At 34.2% G+C, this 27,706-nt stretch overlaps 2 protein-coding genes across 2 annotated transcripts in view; both read right to left on the bottom strand.

The window, feature by feature from the left end:
* Positions 1-7,727, bottom strand: part of LOC129751863 (scavenger receptor class B member 1) — a 48,090-nt gene extending 40,363 nt beyond the window's left edge. The window contains exon 1 of the mRNA XM_055747615.1: positions 7,239-7,727. Coding sequence (XP_055603590.1) covers positions 7,239-7,269 — 31 coding nt within the window. The 5' untranslated portion in view covers positions 7,270-7,727. The remainder of the gene's footprint in view (positions 1-7,238) is intronic.
* Positions 7,728-9,549: 1,822 nt separating this feature from the next.
* On the bottom strand, positions 9,550-23,866 carry LOC129755945 (lysosome membrane protein 2). Its single transcript, XM_055752662.1, has 6 exons — positions 23,562-23,866; positions 20,962-21,044; positions 20,675-20,896; positions 10,780-11,067; positions 10,111-10,699; positions 9,550-10,041 (listed from the first exon to the last, which is right to left on the bottom strand). Exons 1-6 carry the CDS (start codon positions 23,776-23,778, stop codon positions 9,737-9,739), a joined length of 1,704 nt encoding a protein of 567 aa, XP_055608637.1. The 5' UTR covers positions 23,779-23,866; the 3' UTR covers positions 9,550-9,736.
* Between the last annotated feature and the right edge of the window lie 3,840 nt (positions 23,867-27,706).

The following is a 27,706-nucleotide window of genomic DNA, read 5'->3' as shown; positions in this document are numbered from 1 at the left end:
GACAAAAATGACCAGAAAGATAAAAAAAATGACAAAAATCACAAATCAATCAAGATGATTTTTTTTACTGATTTTTTCGTGAAAAATACAATTTTACAAAAGAGATGGCGCTCTTCTCCGGAAACGCCTGCCACTATGCAATCAATTTCGATTTCGATTCGTATGTCTTGATTGAAAATCATATAAATTACAAATTGACCCAAATACAAAGTTACACAAATTATACTACCTTCTAGTCCAGGATTGGATGGAAAACCTGAAGAGAAAAAAATAGTTGACAGTAGACACATCTACAAAAATGACAAAAACAGACATAAATGACAAATAAAGGAAAAATGACATTTCTTATTTGATTTTTTTTTTTCTGAAATGCAACTTAATTTAGCTCATAACAGCATTTTGCAATCTTTAGAGCTTCGACTTTGCATTCAACTTCGAACAAAAGTGCGCCGATAAGTTGAATTAAAAAGCGGTTCTACTTTCATGAAAAACTCGAACCACCTCGAACCTACAAATGTATGCTCCGTGATAAAAACAAATGACATTCAATTGAGTTGAGTTGAGCTTAAGCGTTTGAATCGGACTGACTGTCAAAAACATAGATGATAACTAAAATTCAAAAATGAGAAAAATGAGAAAAATGTCAAACATGACAAAAATCGCAAAAATTACAAAAATGTCAAAAATAAAAAAAAATCCAAAAAAACATTACTTTTGATCGGAAAATGACAAATTTCGTGTGTATGCAATTTATGATTCCAAATGAACAAATATTTTTCTCACTTATTTTCTCTTTCTATGATTTTTCTCAGTGATTCTCTCCCTGATTTCTTCGTGAGAACTACAATTTTACAAAAGAGATGGCGCTCTTCTCCGGAAACGCCTGTCACTATGCAATAAATTTCGTTTTCAATCAAAGGACTTGATTTTGATTTCGAGTTAAAATAGCAAATGACGAAAATCACATAAATACAAATTTACAAAAATTACACGACCTTCTGGTTCTAATCGATAGTCGGACGAGAAAAAAAATTATAAATGTTCCCGCATGATAAATCATATAGGGAAAAGTCATCCAAACTAGGATGGGAAACCTGAACAATGAAAAATGATAAAAACAGACATAAATTAAAAATAAAGGAAAAAATACATTTCTTTATTTGATTCTTTCTCAAATGCAACTTAATTAAGCTAATAACAGGATTTTGCAATCTTGTTTTAGTGCTTCGACTTCGAACTTCTACTTTCATGAAAAACTCGAACCACCTCGAACCTCCAAATGTCTGCTCCGTGATACAAACAAGTGTCATTCATTGGATATTTCAGTTTGAAGCCTTTGACTGACTGTCAAAATTTTCAAAAATGCGAAAAATGACAAAATTACACAAAAATGACAAAAAAAAACATTACTTGCAGAAAAAAAAAACATTACTTTTGATCGGAAAATGACAAATTTCGTGTTTGTCCAGAATTTTGGTATAATTCCAAATAAACAATGATTTTTCTCACTGATTTCTCTTTCTCAGTGATTCTCTCTCAATGATTTTTTTTTAACTGATTTCTTCGTGAGAAACAAAATTTTACAATAGAGATGGCGCTCTTCTCTGAAAACGCCTGCCGCTAGGCATTAGTTTATTATGGATTTGATTTCGAGCTGAAGCAGTCAGTAGTCCGTGTCGAGCTGCATAGCTATCAATTATATATTTTTTTACGTTTGAAAAAAAAAACAACTTTATTTTGTTTCTGAAATTATCATGGAAATCAGATTTTGTAAACTTGTCACTCTTAGCACTTCGACTGCGAACAAAGATGCACCGGACTTATCTGGAAATTTAATACAACATATAGAAATGGTCCGAATTTTGCCCTGCACTATATTCACTTTATTTACAAAAACGAGACAAAGATTTTTTAAAGTTTTTTACATTTCTTTTATATGCAAGCAATTTATGGATTTCAATTAAATTATAATTATTGTTATAAAATTTTCTAAAATATTCAATATTCACATTCAGTCCACGTGGACATGAACCAAATAACCTCCCTCCCTCCCCCTAAGTTGTCCACTTGGTATGTGAATGGCCCCTAAAACGCTTTTGGCTCATTTTCAACACCTTTCATGCTTTCCAATCTAATCTATCCGTCAACTTTCATTAATTTCATTTCATATTCTTCCTATTTAAATTATGATCTATGCGTTCATATATTGCCCGGATTTAGAGTTGAAATTTTAAATAAGGTTTGACCGGATCTGCATACGTACGGAAAAAATCAGAAAGCAGAAATTTGGAAAAAGAAAATAATAAAAACGACAAAAATTTCGGGTTGGATTCATTCCAAATGAACTTCTTCATGAGAAATAAAATTTTAAAATAGAGATGGCGCTCATATGCAGAAACGCCTGCCGCTATGCAATCAATTTCGGTTTCTATCTTGATTTTGATTTCGAGTTGAAATAGCAGGTCGTGTCGATTTTGGTTCTTAGCCCTTCGACTACGTACGACTTCGAACAAAATACACCGAAAAATTGAATCACAAAGCTGTTTTACTTTCAAGTAATTCTCGAACCTCCAAATGTCTACTCCGTGATAAAAATAAATAATATTTATTGCATATTTCAGTTTCAAGCGTCTCAATCAAACTGTCATGTCATTTACATCAAATTAGTATTAAAATCAAATTAATATGTCAAAAATGACAAAAAATTACAAAAATTACAAAAAACAATTACAAAAATTGCATGAAATAAATTGCCGTTCGGTTCTGATCGACCTTTAGACGAGAAAACTTTTCAAAACAGTTCGCGCATGTTCGTCATATAAGAAAAAGTCGCTTAAGGATTTAGACACCTGGACAGAAAAAAATAGTTGGCAGTAGCAAAATCTACAGAAATCATCAAAACTTGACATAAATGACAATTCCTAAAGGCAAAATTCCAATTTCTCTAAATTATCCAAAACTTCAGTAAATGAACACTCTCACTGATTTTTCTCACTGATTGCTTTGTGAGAAATACAGGTTTACGATAGAGATGGTGCTTCTCCAGCAAAAAAATTACGAAAAATGATGAGAAATACAATTTTTAAATATAGATGGCGCCTATCTGCAGAAATGAATTTCGAATGAATTCTCACTAATTTTACTCACTGATTTCTTCGTGAGAAATAACATATGCAGAAACTGCCGCTATGCCGCTATGCAATCAATTTCGTTTTCATTCATTTTGATTTCGAGTTGAAATAGCAGATCGTGTCAATTTTGATCATTAGCGACTACTCTCGATTTAGAACAAAAAGCACCAAAAAGTTGAATTACAAAGCTGTTTTACTTTCAAGTAGAACTCGAACCTCCAAATGTCTGCACCGTGTTAAAAACAAATGATATCCATTGCATATTTCAGTTTCAAGACTTTCAAGCGTCTCAATCAAACTGACGTCAACATGTCAAAAATGTAAAAAATAATAAAAAAATTACAAAAAACATAAAAATGACAAAAGTTCATTATCGTTCGATTCTGATCGACCTTCAGACAGGAAAACTATTGTTAACAGTTTACGCATATAATGCGTCGCTTCCGGAAACCTGAACAGAAAAAAATAGCTGGCAGTGGCAAAATCTACAAAAATGACAAAAATAACCAAAATCGACATAAATGACATTTTTTTCGTCATCCCTGAATTGAAAAACTCGAATTAATTCGAAATTTCGGTTAATGTTTCCAAATGAACACTAATTTTTCTCACTGACTTCTTTGTGAGAAATCTTCTCCAGAAACGCCTACTGCTTTCGGTTTATCATAGCTGAATACCGAGCTGAAATAGTAGGCCGTGTAAACATGTTTTGAGCAGCATAGCAGCATATCGACCGGTTGCTAGCAACTTGAACCCAACTGACTTGATTTCACCGTGAGTAACACAATTCAAAAAGAGATGGCGCTGTTTTCCTAAACGTCCCTAGTGGATTTTGATCATGTTGATTGATAATCGATGAAACTTGTGTCGATATTAGATTTTCATGGTCGTTTTCGGAATTCCATTCCACAGCCGTCCATGAGAGTAATTTGGAGCTTTTTTTAGTTATACGCATCTTTATTTAGCAAACATACATGAAATCTTAATTTAGTAAACATACATATAACCATTCAACCTCGTTAGAATGAACCCTTCAAAAATCTCGATATTCATTTTACGAAATGTTTGTTGAAAACAAAAAACCTGTACACAGATGTACCGCAAAGTGCTATTTTAATATAACACTTGTCAGAAGAATTGAAACGAATTTGATGGCATCTTTCAATTTGCAACTAACACGATTCTTCAGGGTGTTCATTCAAATGAATGGTTTCTTATTGGAAACGTCTTCAGCAGACGCAGAGCAACGTCAGAAACTGGAACGCGTGAAAACATGTCGACATAGTCGACATGTAATCGAATGCTGCTGCATAGCTACAGGCGTTTAAATACTGAGCACCATCTCTTGCGTGTTTTGTTCTATATCAGTATACTGAATTCTGCGAATGCGAATGCTGCGAATTCGAAACTTGATAATGAACGTGTTAAACGGTGACTCCGTGGAATCGACATAGCCTCCCTTCGGTTCTGATTGACAGACATTCAAATAAGAAAACTATTGAACATGCCTAGGGGAGGAAGACTGAAATTCGCTGGATCTTTTTTGTATCTTTTTTTTTACTGTTCGGGAAAATGTCAGCAATTTTCGAAAAGATATTTAATCGTTTAAATTTAAACTTTCGATCATCAGTTTCGAATAACAATTCATTTAGCTCAGTTGTTTAGGCACTAAATTTAAGTCTTCTGTAAACTGCAGCAGATTTACCTAAAAGTAAATATCGAAATTGAATGCCCCAGCAGCTAGGTAATCCAATGCCAGTCTACCATCTCTGTCGTAGATAAAAAAAATTCAACTATACAAGAATGTTGTTCGTTCCATGGGAACTACCAAAACTAATTCTGTTATTTTAGCTATTTTCAGAACGATCGTTAATCAAACGATTATTATTTATCGTTAGTACATACCTGAAAATCGGATAAAATTGTAGTTTCTGCCCTGACACTAGCTGCTTAGGGATGAATCAGCCTATTGGTTGAAAATCCCCAGAAAAAAAAACTGACACTAGCTGACAAGAAAGATCGTTTCCAAATAATTTGCAATTACAAACCATATACGTTTTGGAAAGTTAGATTATTATCAAAATTATCATTTTTCATCTTTACTTATCAATATCACGAGTATGGTCTTACAGAGCTCTGAACTTCTCTCAATCAAGGTGTCTACTATCCATAAAAATATAGAAAAAAAATCCATGAAAAATACAGGAAAAAATATTCGTGACAATCACTTTTCGATTTTTATCCGCCTGATCTCCCATATTACATCACTACAATATTACATTAGCGTTGCGAAACTTTACAAAAGTATGATAAATATAAATGTGTGTTTGTTTTTATTTATTACAGTGGAGTAAGAATACAACATTCTTTTAAATCACGACTTCCGATTTTTGCAGTTTTAATTTTCGTTCACTGTAGATTTCCAAACGAAAAACGATTCTTAATGTGAAGTAGGACTTTCGGAATATTCATTAGTCAGCGCAAACTATTTCAATTTGGTAGATCAGGCGAAAAAAAAAACAGCGATTAAAAGCTATTACTCTGAAACATAAAAAATCACAATGCTAGAATATTTAGTAAGTTGGGTTTTTTGAGATGGTAATGGACGGGGAAAAGCTTTACTTTGTGACGATGCAAAAATGCTTCTACGAAACACACCGTGGCATCATAAATCAGATTAAGAGTTAGGATTTGAACTCAGGTGGTTTTGAATTCTGATTATCAATTTCGACTCTAAATTATGATTCCAAATTTTAAATTCTGATTCTGAGTTCTGAATTCGAATTCTGATTTCTCAGATTTTGAATGTAGATTCAGATTCTGAACTTCGACTCTGAACGTGTATTTAAAATTCAACATTTTTTATCTGTTTCTACTCTATACGCAAAAAAATTTTGAAATTAATTTTACGGTATTTTTATCGTAAACTAAACGTTTGATGCATCACTTTGATTTTGCGCTTTTTTTATGCGCGTGGTTGTAAATTCTTATTAGAAAAAGAAATTGTTATCGGGGCTTGTTTACTTGTAGGAAAATTTGTGAGGATAATCTGTTTTGTTAGTCGGGTAACCTGCAGACATTTTTACAGTATTCCGCGTTGCCACGACGTGCAGATTATTTTGCGTGTATAAATCTGATTTTAACGACTTTTTTAAAATGAGAATTACAGTTATTGATTCAGTGAAACAATAACTTTTTAGTTCGAATAACAAAACTCAACAGATTTGAAGTCGTTATTTTGAGTATTATAAAAATCACGGCCCATAAAATTTGAAAAATCATTTTTGAAATTCTTAATTCATTTCAATACGGTTTTGCTAATTTTTTCAAAACCTTGTTAGTTGGGTGCAGGAAAGTGTTTTTGATTGATTGAGATTGAAAGATTTTTTAGAATTTGATAATCTGAAGAAATAAAAGCGATTTTCCAAAAACTACTTTTTTCAAAAAAATTAATTAATTTGATTTTGGCATTTTTTTCGCATACTTTGTTCGATATCTCACAAATACATTGAATATCGTAATAAAACACCATTGGCTAATTTCTTTTAATTTCTAGAATATTTTTTGTGAATACATAATTCAAAAATATCCACGCGTTTACGAGATATTTGGATTTTGATTAGTGTTGTTTTAAAACAACACTATGCATTAAAGGGTTAAATCTTGAATGGGGATTTTAATTTATGATTAGGAATTATGATTCTGATTTCAGATTCTAAATTATGGGTAAGAACTCAGATTTCGTATTTTGATTCTTTCTTCTAATTATTTTATTATAAAAAAACGTTTTAAACTGCGACATTGTAGGTAATCCTTTTTTCTTTTAAGCGTTCTGTGACACAATTCAATTGCTTCCTGCTTTTAAACGGTAGAGAAGTGGAAACAAAACTCATCATTAATCACTTCTTTAAAATATCCCGCTATTCATATCATGCATGCCGAATGGCGTGCTGAAGTACCTGTATGGCAATAATGTGCTATTTGCTAATGTAAGTTACAGGTGCTGCGTAGTGAATTGGAGAATACATATCGAAAACATATCTCTCCCATAAGTGCTCAGCAGTGTAGGTATAACGCGAATGGAAAGATAAATGAAAGTAAACTTACAAATCTTCAGATGTCTGCATCGGATGAACATTTTCGCTGGTAATAATTTTTAGGTCAACTCAAACGATGATGGTTAAAACGGCACGAATGTTTTACTTTCTATTTTCAACCGCCTAAACTGTTAAAAATATATAAATTACCAATTATAGTTTTGATTTTATGAACTAGTGTAACAATCGGCGCTCACTAAAACGTTGCAGTCTCATAATTAAGCATGGTGATATGAACCTTTCACTGTTGCAAATCTTCCGCGTTTCATGCTTGTTTTTTTTTAATAAATATCACTTAATAAAAGCACGCACAAAAAAGCGTCAAAACAGACGGCAAGGTTACGATGGTCATACGACGACAACTAGGTACTCCTTCACATTAAAACACGGAAGATGTAGCCAGCGCTAAGAGAAACAAAAAAAAACGGTTGTTCGCTCTTGAACCAGACCAATATTCCGGTCACTGGGAGAAACCAAAACAAAGCCAAGGTAGAAAACTTTTGCACGATTGACCACACCAGAAGATAGCCGCCACAACAATGCTTCGGCAAACGGAACCAACCGCACTATCCAGCGAACTAGCAAAAACTAACCAGTGGCTAGCGCGGCTCGGTTTGGCCGCTCCAAATACTTAGTTTCCTCGTACCGAACTTAAACTGGTGCTTGGTCCGGAAAGTAGCTGAACATATGATTTTGAACTGCTCACGCGGCCTCGAACAAGGAGCAAATTGTTGATACGCCTGCCGTTTGTTGGCACTGCCCATCTTTAAACCGGCACATGTCTATCACTGAAACACGCTCCTGACGTTTTTTATGTGCCATACGTGGATAAGATTTTCAAATTCAAAACGAATAACAATTGATTTATATGGATCGATCTTACAAGAGGTAATCTAATCATGAATCTAAAAACTTCTCATTCTCAGAAACTGGTTTGAATTTTTAGATTAAATCTGAAATCTGAAATCTAAAACCTGGAGTAAGAATCTGAAAATTGCATCGGACATCTGAATCTGAAATTTTAAATTCGAGTCCCAGTCTGAAATCTGAATTTAAGGTTTGAATCTGAAATCTTAACAGGAAATTTGAGTCTGAAATCTGAATCTTGAATCTAAATCTGAAATCTGACATTTGATTCTGAAATCTGACATTTGATTCTGAAATCTGAATCTGTAATCTTAATCTGAAATCTGAAATTTGAATCTGAAATCCGAAATTTTAATCTGAAATCTGATTCTGAAATCTGAAATTTAACCTGAAATCTGAAGCTGATTCTGAAATCTGACAGATGACATCTGATCGCTAACAAAAGCACCAAATATAACCGAGCGAGACACATTTATCGATAGATGCGGGTTTCGATATTCGTTCGTTCGCACCGCAAGTTTCCCTTTATGGGGCGAACCACGCATGGCCTACTATTGTGTTGTGGTGGTAGCTACAATTCTATCTGTATCTACTAACGAGCCTATAGTAAACAAAGAGACGAAATGTCACGATTGGAATTTTCGATTTTCTGTGAGTGTCATTCCAATCGAGCAAAACCAAGCAGTCTTAAAGGCGTCCCTACAGCAGGGTGGCAAGCTTATTATTTCAAACGGGACCAAACTGCGCCTCTTTATATGTAGCCTCTTTAGTATCTACCACTGTAAAGTAGTAGGCCCGTGAGGAACAAAGAGAGGAAATGTGATGAAATTTTTTTCAAATTAAATTACCATTCCGTTCATATTCAACATCTTTCACCTTATTGTAATCTCCTATCCGTCTATAATTTTTCAATTGTTTAATATTCTTTCTCAAAGAGTGTAAAATTTCACCAATAATGTCGATGAAATAATTTCATAATCTGAATCTAAATCTGAATCTGAAATCGGAAGCTAAAAATTAGAACCTGATTCTGCATCTGAAATCTGAACCTGATATTTGAATCTGAAATCTGAATCTGAATCTGAAATCTGAAATCTCAATCTGAAATCTGAATCAGAAATCTGAATCTGAAATCTGAATCTGAATTTGAATCTGAATCTGTAATCTGAAATTTGAATCTGAAATCGGAATCTGTAATTTGAATCTGAAATCTGAAATTTGAATCTGAAATCTAAAATCTGATTCTGAAATCTGAATCTGAAATCTGAATCCTAAATCTATATCTGAAATCTGAAATTTAGAATGTTGATCCGAATCTGCGTTTTTGTGTTACACGATTTTTCGAAAAATTTTCGAAGAGATTTTTTCGCCCACAAAAGCATGAAGAGGAAAATTTCTCTGCAATCTTAGAATTTATTTCATGTATGAACACATTCAGCTTAAAATTTTTGAAATAAGTATACAACAAATAAATGGTACTTTATCAAAAGCAATTTTATCACATGAATCCTTTTCCTTAGCAGACACCTTTTGACACTAGTTTTCTACACAAATTTCACTAATCGAAACGTTATTGATGAGTTTCTTGTTTTTTATTGGAAATTTCTCATTTTCTTCACTGTTTTTTTTATTTAATTACTTTCATGGAGCAATGTTGTTCATTGCATTAAGTTTCATGTTTTGTTCTTGCGGGTATTGTTGTTGTTGTTCGCCCTTTTCCAACTGTCCATTCGATTGTTTTCGTCCTCGGAAATAACATGTCATCGCTAGTAAAGCAAATGTTGTGGCACAGATCAACAAAGAACCGTATTTCAACCAAAACTGTAGATTGTTGACTCCGAATGAACTGTAATATATGAGCTCACGTAGTTCCTCAGATATGTGTCCAGGAACAACTTCAATCCAAATTACGGGTAAAATGTGATCATCGTCGAATGGTTCGAGATCTGAAAGTTTTGTTTTTTTTTAATGTTTATAAGAATAGCTATTTCGATAGATGATGCGACAATTTTTACCTGATATAGTTTTTTTAACTTGCACATTGATTTGAAACCTAGAAGCACCATCAATAGGAAACGCTAGTCGTGGATGGATATCTGCAAATGTTTCATGCTTATCCTGCTGAGGATTCAAACCTTCAACTGTTTCTAAAAGTTCTCTATCTCCAGTATAAAAGTGCGGAAAAGATGCAAATATGGGTGCTTCATAGGAGCAGAGCGTTGCATTGAGAACTCCGCTTTTTGGACATGATGCTGAATCCAGATGACAAAAACATTGATTGTCCACGTTAATGCTGGGATGAGCAAAAACGTCCAACGGCGCTTTGTATCGCCAAGCAGGAATACCATCGAATAAAGTTACCTCCTTTTCGTATCGTAGCGGAAACTTTCGGCAAAGTGATTTGATAAAAACATAAAGGGTTTGGCGCTTGTCCATTAAATGAGGCGGAAATTGCGAACCATCTGTTCCATCGACGCGATTACACTCATCCGTTGACCACATATCAAGAGCAGGTTTTCCGTCGAGCTCCTTTATCACTAACAATTGTTTCAAATCATTTTCTCCTGTATAAATGGTGAATGTTTCAGGACTTGTTCCATTCCTCTATGGAGAAAACACAAAGTTTAAAAAATAGTTATTAAAAGAAATGAAGGACAATCTCGTTGCTAGAAACTATTTCTTACCGTCATAAGTATTCCAAATTTTTCAAATGAAACTTCACTATCAAATGAAAGTTTGCTAGCCAAATTCAGCAGCTCATCCTGATATCCCCACAAAAATGAATTCAACTTCAACTTTTTGAAAGGTTTGGCGCTTACACCAGCCAGTGCTGTCTTCAGAATTGTTTTTTGAAAGAACGATCTATCATAGTACTTTGATGCTGCAGTTAACATCGGTACATTTGGAACCACTATCTCATCGTACTGCATACCACTAGATTGATTTGCTAGGAACTGGTATGATCGTTTTTCCTGAATAGAAAAGAAACTAGTAATTCATAAGCGATGGAATCAAACAAGGTTATTTGAATAATGATAATTATGATTTAATCAAATACTTATGGTAGAGTGTTAGCGAAAATGGTTATGTGGAATAAAGAAAAAAAAAAGTGTAAGGTCCTGTTCAAATTGCAGCTTAATCGGACTTGCTAAACACATTACGGATCAATTACATGCGAGATATCTCGTATTTATGACTTTTAAACTGTTAACTTAACCACGAAACTATTCTTACACAATCAAACACATGCGCGTTTCTAACAGGTCACCACTCCTTAGTCAAAAAGCGGGAAAAATCGTTACAAAATACATGAAAAAGCTCCCAAGCAACCAAAAGTCTCTTTAAAAAGGTCAAACACACCTTAATCAGCATAATCAATGTGCTGAAGTTCGTTTTATTCAGCCCAAAATTTAAGTTCTTATTGAAACTTTGAAGTTCCATTACAGATTTTAACAGCCTTCTGTTCAGCCCACAAGTAAACATTTAATCAGCAAAAACAAAAAAATAATTCTCCTCGCCTCTCTTACTTTGGTCACCACCAGCCCATGTGGTGCTGTAGGTTTCTCGGCATCCCTCTTTATTCCTCCCATCACCTCAATTGATCTTACTTAATTGCTTTGTTTTAACTTTGTTCGATACATGCCGGCAAGCACGCCAGTTCAAACAATTGTGTGACAGAACTCGCTTACTCAAGCAATCACACAACCTAATGAAAAAAAATTAGTCCTGATTCCAGATTTCAACCGCGACCCTCCGAGATGATGGCCAAACACGCTGCCATGACACCACGCCTAGATGTTGCCTCACCGGCAGCTAAAATTCGAAGTGGTAATAAGCTTTCCTAGAATACCCGCAAGGGCAGCCAGCCGCCAGCAGCAAAGACGCATGTTGATTATTACACAGGAACATTACGGAACAGTATATCAATCAAACATCCGTTAAAATAATATCGGTTAAAAAAAAATGGAATTCCATGTTTGTAACTGTTAAGCATAAAATTATACAAATTCTTGATATTGAATTAATGAGTTGCTTCAACGGACTTCAATGTGTGAAAAATTCGTGGCAAGGGAATACAGTTGAACGATTTTTTTAAAGTCAAAACATTTACTTTTTCAAAACCAATCCTTTGCGAACTAGCTTTAAGTTGTTCTGAGTTGAAGTTTCAAAATAAATTGTACATTTCAACAATTTCCAAGCTCCAAAAAATGATTTATTTATTATAAGCCCTTTTGTGATGTTCGTACACATTTCATATTTTCAAAAAAGGCTATTTGAAGAACTTTTTGGAACTCGAAGTTCACAGAAGGCTATTTCAGGAACTTCTTGGAACTTGAAGCTACAGAAGGCTATTTGAGACCAAATTAGTAACTTTTATACTGTGTGGATGCGATTGACATGTCACAAAAAGGCTATTTGAGAAACTTCTTGGAACTTGAAGTTCACAGCAGGCTTTTTGAGGATTTTCTTGGAACTTGAAGTTCACAGAAGCCTATTTGAGACCTAATTTGTAACTTTTATACTGTGTGGGTGCGATTGACATGTCACAAAAAAAACTTACCAGATTTCACGGTTTTACTCGGACTTTCCAGGATATTTTTCAGAAAAGTACGGTCCGGGCGCCTGAAAGTTTGAGCCAATAAAGTGGATTTAGCACTTTCCACAGAAAAAAATGATATCAAATTTGCATACAAACTTGAGCGTCGTTGAAAGACTGCTTTGAAATTACCAAATGAGATGAAATTTGAAACGACCCAGGTTTTGATTCCAAACATGGACCACCCTAGTAAACATATGTATTCAAAGCTCTGAAATTTTTGCTCTGTTTTTATAAGCTTCACATTGATTCTTTCATTATGCCAAATTATGCGCGAACACGGATAAAAAAGTCTACTAGTTGTTATAAAAATGCGTATGGTTGCCTCTTCCATGCCAATGATTTTCAATTCAACGTACCCTTTTACTTGATCAACATCAATATCTACGAACAAAACAGCGTTGCTGTAAAGTTGTTTTGGCTATCGAGGATTTCTCATCTGCTCATCGCTAATATATGACTAACATATGACGGATTTGGCTATTTTATTCAGGTCAACTTAAAAATTCTAAAATTTAGTTTTAGAATGTCACAAAAACAGAAGATGGTGGAAGTTATTTTTTGGCGAACACACATCTGAAATCGAAAATGTAAGTTAAATTTGTTTGTGTACGTTTATTTGTTTTACTAACAGTTTTATTCAGTTTCAGATTCATCCGCTTGGACATATCGAGGCAAAGGGAAATAACAAAATCCCCCAAGATGTCTCGAAATCAATTTTATCACGTAAGTCATTTGATATTTTTTGAATATTTATAATGTTCTCTCGATAGGAAAAAAAGCAATTTTGCTCTTAACGATTGTTTTTCAAATTTTGATTCAGGGCCAGGGTGGCGTTTTCCGAGCAAGCCTTGAAAATTATCCTTCTGGAAACGGCGGAGCAGCAGCATCAATTTAGTTTATTGCATTGGTTTGATTAAAAAAAATGCCACTGATGTACTATATGATTCAATAAAAAACACATGTCTTTTAAAAAATAAAAAGGAGAAACAATGCAGTTAAATGCTCAAATTAATTTTAATTAACATTTGAATCTACAATTTCCGACGTTCATGGAGAGCAGTATTACAGTTAAAACGTAATACTGTATACCAGGCATGTCAAACTGGGGGTTCGCGGGCCGCATGCGGCCCGCGGCCTTGGACAATGCGGCCCGCGTAGCCCCGTCTTAAATTGTCACAAAAAAACCACTGATTTTTATGTAAAATATTACTGCAAAAAAAAAACTAAAGCTGAATGTACCCATTTAACTGATTTTGGCTGCGGCCCTCTACGTCATAGAAAATTTTTAATGCGGCCCGCACACCTAAACGAGTTTGACATGCCTGCTGTATACGTATGATTGACTTAAAATTCCTGTTGGATTCTCGAAGCTGATGCGATCGCTAAATAAGCCATTTATCCATTTGTGGCAACATATAATCAGATGGTTAGCTTGATTGTATTTTCGGGTCAGAACCAAACAAGCATATTTATGTTCATGTAGACGCGTAATATCGCTGATAAATCTATTCATTTTTCTCCGTGAAGGGCTCACGAACTCCTGTAGACACATTTTTAGTATCTAAATAACGTTTAATTTCGCTCCATTTTTAAAATATGTTTTCGAGATTAAAGTTATGTTCTCAAATTATTCACGCGTAAATCTTTTTCATTGCTCAATAAGTACTTAATTTATGCCAAAAAAAACTTGTATGGAAGCCCTTCTTTCTCCTCCGATCTGCAACTGCTGGAATAAGGTAGAAATTCCATTTATTCGTTATCAAAAATCCTATCGAATCAAAATTGGTTCTTTTGTTTGATAATTTCTAGGACAATACCCCTCCGTCCTTCCCTTTGCCAAACTGCAAGGCGTTTAAGAACATATGTTAATCGTATTTGAATACCTTCCCATGTCAAATTTGATTCTATCTGCTAAATTATTTCTTCAGTTATACCGACAAAATTGTATGGAGCTCACTTCCTACTTCTTGTGTACTCCCTGTAAGAAGAGTGGTGTTTCATATAATCTTTTTTTTTATTTACATAGTATACCGTCTCACGACATAAATTGACGAACATAATTCCTATAATTCACTCGGTCCATGGCAACCGTTCTCCAATTCCTCGGGCACCCCACGTTCGCCAGATCACGCTCCACTTGGTCTAACCACCTCGCTCGTTGCGCCCCCGCTCTTCTTGTTCCTACCGGATTCGTAGCGAACACCTGTTTTGCAGGACAGTCGTCCGGCATTCTCACAACATGTTCCGCCCAGCGTATCCGGCCAGCCTTCACCACCTTCTGGATACTGGGTTCGCCGTAGAGTCGCGCGAGCTCGTGGTTCATCCTTCGCCTCCACACTCCGTTCTCCTGTACGCCGCCAAAGATGGTTCTTAACACTCGTCGCTCAAATACTCCGAGTGTACGCAGGTCCTCCTCGAGCAATATCCATGTCTCGTGCCCGTAGAGAACAACCGGTCTAATGAGCGTCATATATAGGTTACACTTCGTGCGAGGGCTAAGTCTTCTCGACCGCAGTTGCTTGTGGAGTCCAGGCACGACTTCCGCTGATAATTCGCCTCCGGATCTCACGGCTGGTGTCATTGTCTGCGGTCACCAGTGAGCCGAGATAGACAAAGTATTCGACTATCTCCAGCTCGTCGCCGTCGATCGTGACCTTGTTATTACTGGACAAGCGGGTACGGTCGGTCTCGGATCCGCAGGCCAGCATGTACTTCGTCTTGGTATTAATCATCAATCCAATCCTTGCTGCTTCGCGTTTCAGTTTGCGGTAGATCTCCTCCACCGCCGTAGATGATCTGCCGACTGTCGTTTCATATAATCATAGAACCATTTATCGTACCCAAATAATTTCCCGTTTCATATTTGGTTCCATCTGTTAGATAAGTTCTTAGTTTATGCAAAACAATGGTATGGGAGCATCCTGTATACCTAACTTTTTCCCCATTTGAAAGAGAAAGGAATCTCAAATAATTAAACAGTAGTTTTTCGATTTTATCAATACTCGCCAAATCAGCGTAGAGCGTTTTTGTTCATGATATTTTTTTATGGTTTATGTTATGGTATATATGTACACTCAGAAAAATACTATTATATAAACCATAAGATTCTCTTATGAAGTGGCGCCATAAGAAAAATCTATGAAATTCATAAGATTGTCTTATGAAGCGAATGAATTCTTCAGATGAACACTTGCTTCAATGAGAGGTTGTTGCTTTTTATAAGAGGGTCTTATGGAAACAGAAAATTTTACGTTTGAAGTGAAAATATCAAGATAATTGATGTTAAAAACGATCAGTTTATTTTCTGGGTAACTTGTTGTTTGTTTACAATAACATCATGATCACCATAAGCAGCACATCAAGGCACGGTTCCAACAGTCATTCTGCCGCACCCGGTCCACTTATCCTTTTCGCCGGTCAACATGTTGAAAAGTAAACATAAAAATATGTGTTTACGTTAACAAATCATTTGAACGTTCACAAAAAATAAACTTACCATGTAGAATAACAAAATCACTTTCAACTTTGAAAAAAAAACTGATGGCTCCACAACTGGTTAGTGCTTGGTACAACGACGAGAAAATGACTGATGTAATGAATGTGTTCATTATTTTTTCACAATGCCGCTTCTTCTATTTTTCATAAGAACTTCGTATGATTATTGAAAGAATTTCATAAGACTCTTATGAAAAATTAGTTTGGACGCAAAAAAGTGGTTCATAAGATGTATCTTATGAAATTTATAATAAGATTTCCTCTGAGTGTAGGTATTCAATAATATGAAAATGCAATTGAACTGCTTATTTCAGCTGTATAGTGTTTAAAATCGTCATTTGGATTTAAAAAAACACGTAACAATCGACATAAGTATTTTAGGCGCTCTAAAAATGCAAACTTTTTTGGTTAAGCAAATCCTATAGAGATGTGGGCGAATTTAAGCGTTTTTGAAAAGAGATAAGTGTCTCTGATTTCTTTGTTTAATTTGTTTATTTAAAATGGTGGTGCGCGCAATTCTTATTGGACAGCCTTTATTTGGAATGGATAATTTTGGAAGATCAAAATGAAATTCTGCTTGCTTTGCCTTAAAATATGTAAAAAGGACTAAAATTTCTGTTTTTCTACGTAATTTTGAGAAACATACTTTAAAAGTCTGTTTCGTGCAAATAACAAAATATTTTTCAAAATGGTAAACTTTTTAGTTAATCAGGGGTGTGAAGATTGAATATTGAAATTTGAAGAAGAAAAGTTTGTTATGCATTTTTCTTTAAACTCTTTTTCAAAATCTGCATAAGAGATACCGACTGATCCATAAAAACTGAATAATTACTTTAAATGTAGACTATCAAATGGATATTCAACATAGTTTAATCACTGTTTAATTTCAAGGGTTTCAAGGTTTAATTTTAAAATTGCCATAGCGAAGAATAATTTAAGCTGAAATCGATCCTTTGTGTTTAGTAATCTTTGAGAATTACATCTTATGATTAAAATTTATTTATACAAAACGTTTTTACTACTGAAAACATTATAATTTATTGATTAAAAACAATAAAAATACATTTTTCCACTTCAATTATCAGGTTCGCCAAATTCCCCGTTTCGCCATATTCACGGTGATTTTTTTTTATTGTGATAAAATCGAAAAATAAGTGTATAATGAAGAGATTAATCACCGTAATTTATGTTTGTCACTTTAACTTATCAAACTTGTCGGTGAAAAGTGATGTCATTTTTAGTAGGGACAACTAAAGATATGATTTTTTTTATAGATGGATAGGAGGTTAGATGAAAAGATGGATAGAGGTGGTGAAAATGAACGGGTAGAATTTATTAAGAAGCATTATTTAACCGATTTAACCGATAAGGCCGATAAATTAAAGTAACTAATGTAAAACCTTTTCTCGTATACAAATTCCTTCCCATGCCAAATTTTGTTCCATTTCCTCGATAAAGGACGATAAAGGACCCCTCTCACTCTCTCCTTGGAAGAAGTCAGTAGTACTAAATATTCATACACTCTAAGAAAATTGTACATATTGGTTATGTAAAAAGTACATACTTTGAAGTTCGACAACTTTTACTTAGAAGTGAGTTCCAGAAATTACATACTTTGTCAGTTCTTTCTGTTCTACAAAACCCTTTCTGTAGAAAGAACTGCAATTTCAGTAAATTTGTGGTTGATGGCGTTTTTCTTCTCACTCGCACCACCAGGGAGTCAGACTTTTATTTACATCCTACTCGCGCGCAAGCAACAACTTTTGCAGAACTGCCTGTAAGTCTGTGAAAACTTCGAAATTTTTCCGTTTCTCTCGGTAAGTTTGGTAACATCTGCTGTATGTTATTCGGTTCATCTCCATAATTTTAGGATAGTTGTTGGTTTCCTCTGGGTCCAGAAGCGTCATAAAACGCTATTATCAGACGATTCCACAATCGGATTCTACCATAGTTGTGGCCGCAACCAAGCAAATAAAAAAGCAGGGGTGATATTTCTTTATTTTTTTTTGAATTTGCTGACCATTTTTTTGTTTTAATAGGATTTCCAACTTCAACATCCAGTCGACTGTTGAATCACACTCTGTCCCAGAAGTTGAACCTCAAGGACGCCTGCTCAAGCATCGATGTTCTGGTGTGGCCAATCCCATCCGGTTTCCATCATGATATGGCCAATTCAATCCCCAACGATAAAATGGACTTCTTCGGACGAAGCGGAGAAAGTTTGCAAAAAAAAAAACTGGCCGGAAAAGATGAAATCAATTTACTACAAAATCTTCAGTTGTTTTGAATTGGTGGACAATAAATTATCATACTAAAACCAAATTTAAATCAATTGAAAGAAAATACCTCGCTTCTTAATTCCGAATAAGTATTTTGGTTTTTTTCCTACTTTATGTGATTTTAACATACTTTTCAGTTCACAGAGCTCTACGTTCTTTTGAGTACTTTCTACATACTGGTATGTACCAGCCTATGTTACACACTTTTTGTACCACCATTTTTACATACTGGTGGCTTCCTGAACTTACGGGTTATTTTGGCTTCTTTTCACATACTTTTGTGTAGGATTTTCTAAGAGTGTAGAAACATTCCTCGTACTCAAATACCCTCCGAAGCTAAATTTGGTTCCATTCGCTGGATAAGTTCTCGAGTAATGTAAAAAATGGTATCGGAACAATCTCTCCCCTCTTCTAAAGGAGCCCCTTCCCAGTTTCTATCTTCCCACTGGAAGAAGGGAGGGGCACCGAATATTCATAGAACCGTTTCTAGTACCCAAATACCCTTTTAAGCCAAATTGGTTTCCATTTGCTCGAAAAGATCTCAAGTTATGCGATAAAAAAGATATGGAAGCCCCCCGTCGTTCCTTCCTTTATCCCCACTGAAAAAGGGGGGGGGGTCTGACATAATCATAGAATGATTTCTCGTATTTCAATACCCTCCCATACCCAATTTTGTTCCATTGGGTTCAGTAGTTCTCGAGTTATGAAAAAAGGTAAGGTAAACATGCATCGTACCCCAATATCCTCCCATGCCAAATTCGGTTAAATTTGTTAGATCAGTTCTCAAGCTCTGCAAATATTTGACTTTTCTTTGAGAGCCCCCTCCCCCCTTTTAAAGTGAGAGGGAGGGGTCTCAATACATAATATTTAGGAACCTTCCCTGGTCTTAAAAGCACCTACCTGCCTTGTTTCGAGTAAATCGGTTCAGTATTTTCCTAGTCTATTTGTGATGAACAGACAGACAGAAATCCATTTTTATATTAAAAAATATTTTTATTATTCAGCTACCAGTCTGGGCTAAATTGCATCAAAATGCAGATCAAAGATTCCTTTTAAATTTCGTTTCCATATGCTGGAATATGATTGTTTTGCATCACGCGTTCGTTTATTTCAAAATTTCACCCATCCAAATATTAATAATTATGATTTCGGCTAGAAAATTTGTTGTAGCATTTTTTAACTCTAAATGTATTGAGCACCCTTATGCTTTTTCTTTGAACACATTTTTGACAGAAAAATGTAAAATTTAATTCGAAAATAAAAACCGATAATTACTGCAATTAGTGCTTTACATCGCAAATATATCAAACACTATAAATTTTAAAACGTTTTCTTTTGATTTTACATTTAAATCAAAGTTTGTTGCAACTTACCCCTTTTTCCTACTAGGGTGAAAATTGCATGTTTTTGTAAATTAAAAATTACTGGTGAAACCAATAACTTTTCTGACAATGACAATTTAATGTCTCATCAAACTAAAAACTTTTGATGTACAAGCGGTATGATTATCTGTGGAATGGATCTGAAGTCTTTAGAAGCCATTGATGTTCAAAAGTTTTGAATGATGCCCCAATTGACGATGTCATTTTTGCCATATAGGTAGTTTTAGTCGCACATGTTCAAATGGTTTACATTTGGTTTAGAACAAGATGTTATTTGTTTTACAGGTCCGGCGTTCATAGTACCACAAAACCGATTTTTGGTAAAAAAACATTCGGTTTTCCCGGTTTCATGTGCGCTACCTTTCACCTCCGCCTTACATAAAATTTAGGGGTTAAAAAAATCAAAACTTTGAGCGATTTCAAGGCACCCCAAAATTAAGTCCGTTTGTAAGTGTAGTTTTGAACAGCTCAGTTTACGGGCCTCTCTACAACATTCCATTGCCACCCTTATCTACAGTGTCTAGAAACCTCATTCAAAAAGCGTCGCGACGCTCACATGCACTCGCAAATACCAAAGATGGTCATATTTGATGCTTGATTAGTAGTTTTTTTCTTTTTTTTAAAGGTTCATGTTCTATTTAAAAAAAAAAGTACTGTAATTGAATTGAAAATGATAAAACTAAATCGTAATGCCTAACTTATTTTGAAATTAAGTTTTTCCATATCGAAATTAAAGATGATGGACCTTGTACAAACATATTCACATGCATTTTTCCATAAACACAGTGCATATATCGTACTTCAATGCAATTTTTATACATACCTTGTAAGTTATAGTACCATCACCGTTATAAACGACATTCACTTTCTCAGCAGTTTCAGTGTAAACGTATGGTCCAAGATCGACTACTTTAAGCTTATTAGTCTTTTTGTCGAAAAAGTCTTCTACATTTGTATAGTTGAAGACGTGTACTTTCAGCAAGGGATTAACAGGAGGTTTTTCCCACCAATCAGCAGCAGGTGAATGTTGAGTTAGTTTCAGTTGCTGAAAAAAACACATACGAAGTAAATTGAGAGATGCATCACACACAGCGACAATGTTGGAATTACCTCTAATAAACGGTCGTCATAAACAGTTGTGAACCACATTGTGAAAAACCCAGCCACACTCGCCAAGAACACCAGCACCAGCACTGAAAATATGTCTTTATTTATTTTTATTTTTAAATATAAACGTTTGAAACTTCACTCATTTTTAAGCGGATTTGTGCCAACGTAAGAACTTAACTACACAATTAACACACTACGTATTACAGGACACGACACTTAACGTTCTTACAAACGGAAAAAAAGGATTCAAAATTACCTTTTTTGTCGACCGGTTTCGGGCTCGATGTTGCCCATCTACAGGACGATGTCCGACTGATCACACGAAGAAATTACTGGCAGGATCGTACGATTCTTCCTGTGATCAGTCGGACATCGTCCTGTAGATGGGCAACATCGAGCCCGAAACCGGTCGACAAAAAAGGTAATTTTGAATCCTTTTTTCCTTTTGTAAGAACGTTAAGTGTCGTAAGTAACAACGTTAAGTTTCGTTTTCTGTATTACGTCGTGTGTTATGTTTATAATAAATCCATGGTTGTCTTAACCTTCCAAAGCCGTTTGCTAAATATCCATTTCGGGGATATTTGAGTTGTAGTTTGATTTCGTTCTCCTGGCTGTGAATGTTAACCGATTCTGATGATATTATATGCATTGTGCAGGTAATTTATTCTAATTTTTCAAAATAAAGTCGATATTTACTGGTTCAGAAAGTATAAAGTCCAAAAAAACAATTTTATTTTTAAAATACTTATAACTTCTGACAGCTTTTCTAAATTTAACTGTTTCATTGATGTTTGAAATCGTCAAGAATCCATCTATTTGACAATGTATAGACATGTTGGATTCCAATGAAAGTTTTGACCGCTATGACAGATCTTCCGGTAGAAAAAAATCTTACTTTAAAAAAAAAACGACATCCAATTTTGGCTTTGCTTAGCTGTTTTTCATTTCCCAATGAACCGATTTTTTAAATTCAAATTTTAATTTTTTGGCATTAATTGATCATTATTTTCAGAGAACATACTTGGACTGTCAAAATTACCAGTTCAATAATATATTGGAATGATGATAAAGATGTTTGAAATGTGCGCTTCGGGTCATATTGACCCTAACAGCTTTGGAGGGTTAAGGAACTAAAATAGTATCAGCCAGTAAACTTTATTTCATAAACACGCATTTTATAAAACACAAGAGCAAAATTAAGGTGAAAATTGTTCTGGGTTACTAACTTTTGTCACTGACTGTAGGTACTAGGTACCTTCACAAAAAAGACTAGAAAAACTTATACAGCATTCCTTTTCTTGGATCAATCGCCATGTAGATGTATGTGAAATGCTATTAACTCGTGCAATTTAAATCTTTTTTTTAATAATATCTATTCATCAACTGATGAACAATTAATGAGCACAATTAACTTGTGCTCGTCAAAGTCTAGTGGATAGGCTGGCGTGAGTCTGGTTCGATTCTCGGTATTGGCAAGAAAAACATTTGGTTTCGAATCCCATAAGTTGCCGACAGGTAAGATGTGTTTCATTGTATAAATAATTATATATTTCAGAGGAAATGCATCTGGAGTTAATCTGAAGAGACTATTGCAAGCGGAGTGGATTGCCAACCATTGTAGGTCACTGAAAGTTGGATGCCTCCTCTCGACGAACCATCGGCCGTGGAAGCCTGAGAAGCAATTCGAAGGCCAAGCCACACAGACATAGGCTGGACCTTGCTACCGATGGGGAAACCATACATACATACATACATACATACATACATACATACATACACAATTAACTTGTGCTCGTCAAAGTTCAGCAAAAACGTATTTGGAAATCTTTAACAAAAAATCGTCAAATAAAAGATGAGAAAGATTCATTCATAATAATTCTAGCGCATCTACCTATCTATCTGTAACTTTTACTTTTTTTAGCTGAAACCAGAAGCTGTCTGTAATAGCTGTTTATGTATAGAGAGTTACAATCACTTAAATCTTCAAAAATGCGAGATTGGTTCTCTGACTAAGAAGGTAGATTACTATACGTAAGCTACAAACATATGTTCGAACAAAAAAATGCTATAAGACAACCGCTTGTTATGGCAAAACTACGGAAAAAGGGGTTAAAGTAACTGATAACCTCGGCTCATTGTTTACTCCAATTAAATAGGCAAGCCATTCAAATTTTCAAAAACTTTTAATTTTGGCGATGGTTACAATTTTAAAATTCCGGCATTACGTGTAGCACTATCGAAGCACACAAAAAATCCGCCTTCAATGTATCTATTTTAAATCGAGAATTCAACAATACAGATCCTCGCGGGATGATTTCTTTGATTCATTTGTTGTTGGTTTTTAATAGCGTTTAAACTCCTTTGCACATCACATCAGAAGCTTATATTGATAGCACTCAAATTGATCTTCATGCTTGAATGAAGACTGCGTGCGAACACCGTTTAGTTCAGGGATAAGAACAATTGATAAGAAAAGGTCATAGAGTAAAGTAAACTTAACCGTCCTATGCGTTCTGATAGCAAACACTGATCGAGCACATGGTTAGCCAAACGCTTAGTTCATTGATGATTTTTAAAATATGATGTACGAAGAAACTTACCAATTAATGTTGTGAAAAACATACGATTGTCGACATGATCGCTGTTGCATTTTGCTATCCCCAAATGCAAAGCAATGTTCTCCAATGCACTTGTTTGTTTTTCCAGCCGTTTATTGGGATTTCGTGATGCATCAATCGTTGATGCAATTTGACTGCTCGGGTTTACGCCATTAGCTTGAGGTGTATTTTGCTCCGCATTGGGTTTCAATTCTGTCATGTTTAATAAAAATAATCCACATAAAACTAAATTCGACTAGCGCTCAGCAATATTAAAATACAACTAAAATCCTTAATCTCACAGAAAGAAGATTGAGAAAAGAACACAGTAGCATAGCTGCCTTATCATCTATTCGACGTTCACTGTTTATTCGCTTTGTACATTTCACAGATAAAGCTACACACGAGAAATCGAACGGAAAAACGCGAAAATTCTCAAATATATTTGTACTTCTTTTACATTCTTAACAAATTGAAGGAATGCTTCAAAGCATAGGTATGCTCTTTTATAATGTATATCCATAATCATTATATTGAATACATAAATAATGAACAACACTAAAGCCTTTCAATAGAATAAATTCGCCGCGCTTTTTCCGAAGAATAAATTCAGCTTTTATATGTTTTAAAACTCAACAAAAGTTATTTCCTTCGTTAGTATATGTTCTAGACCTTCACACAAATAAACAATTATCTCGCCGAGCATTCTTAAATTTATTTCCAACAAGCTGATCCCGTACGAACTCCGTTTCAAAGATTATTTGCGTTTGAATGAAGTCTATGCATTTTTACTACAAAATTGCATAAAACATTCGACTGTATTTTAAAGATGACCCTTTTACTTATTTATTTATTTATTTAAGGATATATGGGCCGAACCCGTCGTCCGAACTACTTAAAAATTATTATTGCTCTTCAACCACAGAGAACAGACGTACAAGCTCGAACAAAAAATCTTCCAAAAAGTGTGTTAAATTTCAAATTCTGACATTCAAAAAATACGTTAGAAATTGACTTGAAATAGTGCAATCTATTGTGCCGTTCAAAAGTTACAAATCAAATTTTCAGGTGGCCAGTTTTCGAAAAGGCCCAGCCAAAAGAAACAGAAAAATTGTTCAAAACTATCGTTAGAAATTTTACACAAGTTTCGTGGGCTAGCTTGTATGTCTGTTCTCTGTGCTTCAACTTAAAATTATAAATTTAAGATTCATTAACTGTCTAAAAGAACACCTCGAACGGTTGCAATGCAACATCATACTATTTTGGCCGACCTATGACCCGAAATTATGGATGACTCCTTTTTTCCGACCGCAATCGAAAATTAGAAACCTGAAATAAATTTCCTAGTTTTTAAAAATCTCGTGAACTAAATTTCATCTCAATCAACTGGATGAAAATCCCCGAAAAAAAAAAATTATCTCAATCTGATGCAATTTCATGACAATATTACAATAACAGCGAACAATTAATATGGAGAACCCCTTTTTTAAACCCTGACCCAAAACTTGATACCGGAAATCACTTACCCTTCTTTTAAAATTCATTGTGCAAATTCCCGTCCCAACCCGATGTTTGATAATGTAATGTATCCCAAGCAACATTTTAAACTCCTAATGGTTTTGTTAGAAAAAAGGCAGGATTTTTTGGGGCATTGAAAAAGTGTTTAAAAAAAAAAAACAAAATAATACAATTTATAAAACCCCTATGTAGTTCACGATTATTTTATATTAACACCATCTGATTTTACCCGGCTTTGCTCGGGTTCGCATAAAATATAAACCAAAATGAGTCGTTGGACTTTTCGAAATTTTGGAAGCTTTGTATTCATCATTAGATATAAGAAATTTTGGCCATGTTCGCTATGTAAGTTTTGTTAGACTTTTTTATGTTTTGATTGAGATTATTTATTGTTTTTTCTCGTGTTCATAATTAAAAAAAAAAGTTTGTTCATCGTATCATAAAAAACATTTTTTTACCCACCATTTCTAAGGAAGCTTGAATAGCATTTACCTGATATCTTCAGCTGATAACTTTCACATCCCCCATTTAATAAAAATCTCTTTTAGAAATCATTCCACTTTTCAAGTTGGATGGTCTTCGAGTACAATGGTATATTCAAGTTTTAGTTACTGAGAAATTTCAATAAAAGACTTTCGAATCTTGTTGAACCATGTTCAAAACTCACTTTGCATGTTTTCAATTGTATGTGTGCTTTTTAAAATCACACTGCTTTATGAGTACTTGTTCTTAAACGTTAAAAGTTCCACTAATAGTTTTTTGAAGTAATCGAAAACAAACTATCTCTGAACCGAAGTTACCATTATAATGTAATGAAAAAGATTTAATTTGATTTATATTTCAATGTTTCCATTGTTGGACACAATCATCCCATTAATTGTTATGAAAAGTGATCATTGATGACCAAAAATGACTCAAAAGTTAGAAATTGGCCTATGAAATTGAATTGTATAAAATTCAAAACCTTAGATTTAATTTCCTAATCAATTTTCTAAACCTCCGTTTGAATTCCTCGAAGGCTATCTAAGAGGCTGAAAGCTGAATTTAATAAATTTCTATGAAAAATCTCAAAAATATTAAAATGGTTGGCTCTTAAAAGCTGAAATTTATGAAAATCGGTTCATAAACTTTCAACACTCAGTCCAAATAGTTGTTCAGCTGAAAGTCAATTCATTGTTCACTGTTCAGTTCACTGTATGTTTTTGTAGACCCTCAAAGCCCCCAGCGGCGGTAAAGAGCTTTGATAAACACTATGTACAATTCTTGTCAATATCTATATTCCTAAGAGCACCTGTATCCGTGGTCCAAACAGCCGGTTTAGACCCAAATTCCGACCCGAGCAACCGCATTGGTGATCCATTATACCAGTTTCAACTCAACATTTTTTAGAGCTGGTATAAGGATTGATCCAAACCTAATGAGATTTGGATCCAATTTGACGCAGCTCTAAACCGTTTGACAGTTAAAGGAACACGAGTGCAGTTGCCAGTTTTTTCATTGGATCGGATCTAATTTCTTTGGTTCAATTCTTATATAAACAAGACCCAAGAATAGACCACGAATCAGGGGCGGTCCTAGAGTTGGCTCTTGGGGGGGGTGATTTTTTTAATTTTCAAAAATCAGTCAATAAGAAGTATCGTAAATATCTGGCGAAAAAACGTTTATTTTGAGAAACAGAGTGGAGGAGGAGGGAGGGGGTGAGTTTGCAGTTGCAAACAAGACTTGTATTTTGTAGGCTTGTTTCTTGTAGGTTTGTAATTTAAAAAATTTGAAATTGGAGAAAAATAGTGAAAACTTTAAACAAATTTCCTTATTATACTTATTTGGTTATCCTTTTATAAAACAATCTGTGAATCTAAGATGTTCACTGCGAAAAAGTGTTGATAAAAAGATTGTTTTCGTAATTTTTACATTTGGTAGTTTAAAAATTATAACTTTAAGAATTCTTTTAAGAATTTTTCGATATAAATATCATTTCACAAATGAAAATAAAACACACATTTTCGTAGAAGAAAATGAAAAAAAAATCTTCAAGTTATCCACAATATTTTTACTGGGAATCTTCATATCAGGGTAAGACCCTGATCAAAATTTTACTGATTCTCAATTTGCAACAATTTCAAAACAATTATTTGAGAAAAGTGTTTTTCAATAATTGCTATGAATTAAAAACTGAATATTTAATTATTTTTCCGAAGTATTTTGCTGAATCTTTGTTTGAAAGTATCGGATTATTTTTAATTCTTGTTCAAATTCTTAAATTTTTAAACATGAATTTAATTCTAAAATAAGATCATCAATTCTTTTGGAGCTTCATTTTTATTTGTCTTTTCTTGAATTCAAGCTCTCATACTAAATTTTTAATTTTGTTGAAACTGAATCCAAAGAAAAAGTAGCTAATTTGCAACGAATTATATATGAAAAATGTGAAAAGCCGTATTTTTTCTTCATGCTCTCAATAATTTCTAATTTTTTTTATTATGTTTAAATTCAATAAAAACATATTGAATAAAGAGTTAATTTCTGAAAGTTACTATTTCAGTATTTCAGTGAAAAGTCATAATCAATGGCAATTAAAATAACAAAACTTTCAGATTCAGAGTGGATTTTTTAGCTAAGTTATTAAGCTG

Source organism: Uranotaenia lowii, chromosome 3, assembly GCF_029784155.1.
Source record: "Uranotaenia lowii strain MFRU-FL chromosome 3, ASM2978415v1, whole genome shotgun sequence".
Taxonomy (NCBI): Eukaryota; Metazoa; Arthropoda; class Insecta; order Diptera; family Culicidae; genus Uranotaenia; species Uranotaenia lowii.
This window is presented reverse-complemented; position numbering and strand designations above follow the sequence as displayed.

Excerpts from the sequence above, each read along its gene's own strand:
- LOC129755945 (XM_055752662.1), bottom strand. The coding sequence starts at position 23,778 with ATGACAGAATTGAAACCCAATGCGGAGCAAAATACACCTCAAGCTAAT. Across the intron at positions 11,068-20,674 it reads ATGGTACTATAACTTACAAG|GAAAAACGATCATACCAGTT; the intron begins GTATGTATAAAA and ends TTTTCTATTCAG. Across the intron at positions 10,042-10,110 it reads AGTTAAAAAAACTATATCAG|ATCTCGAACCATTCGACGAT; the intron begins GTAAAAATTGTC and ends CAAAACTTTCAG.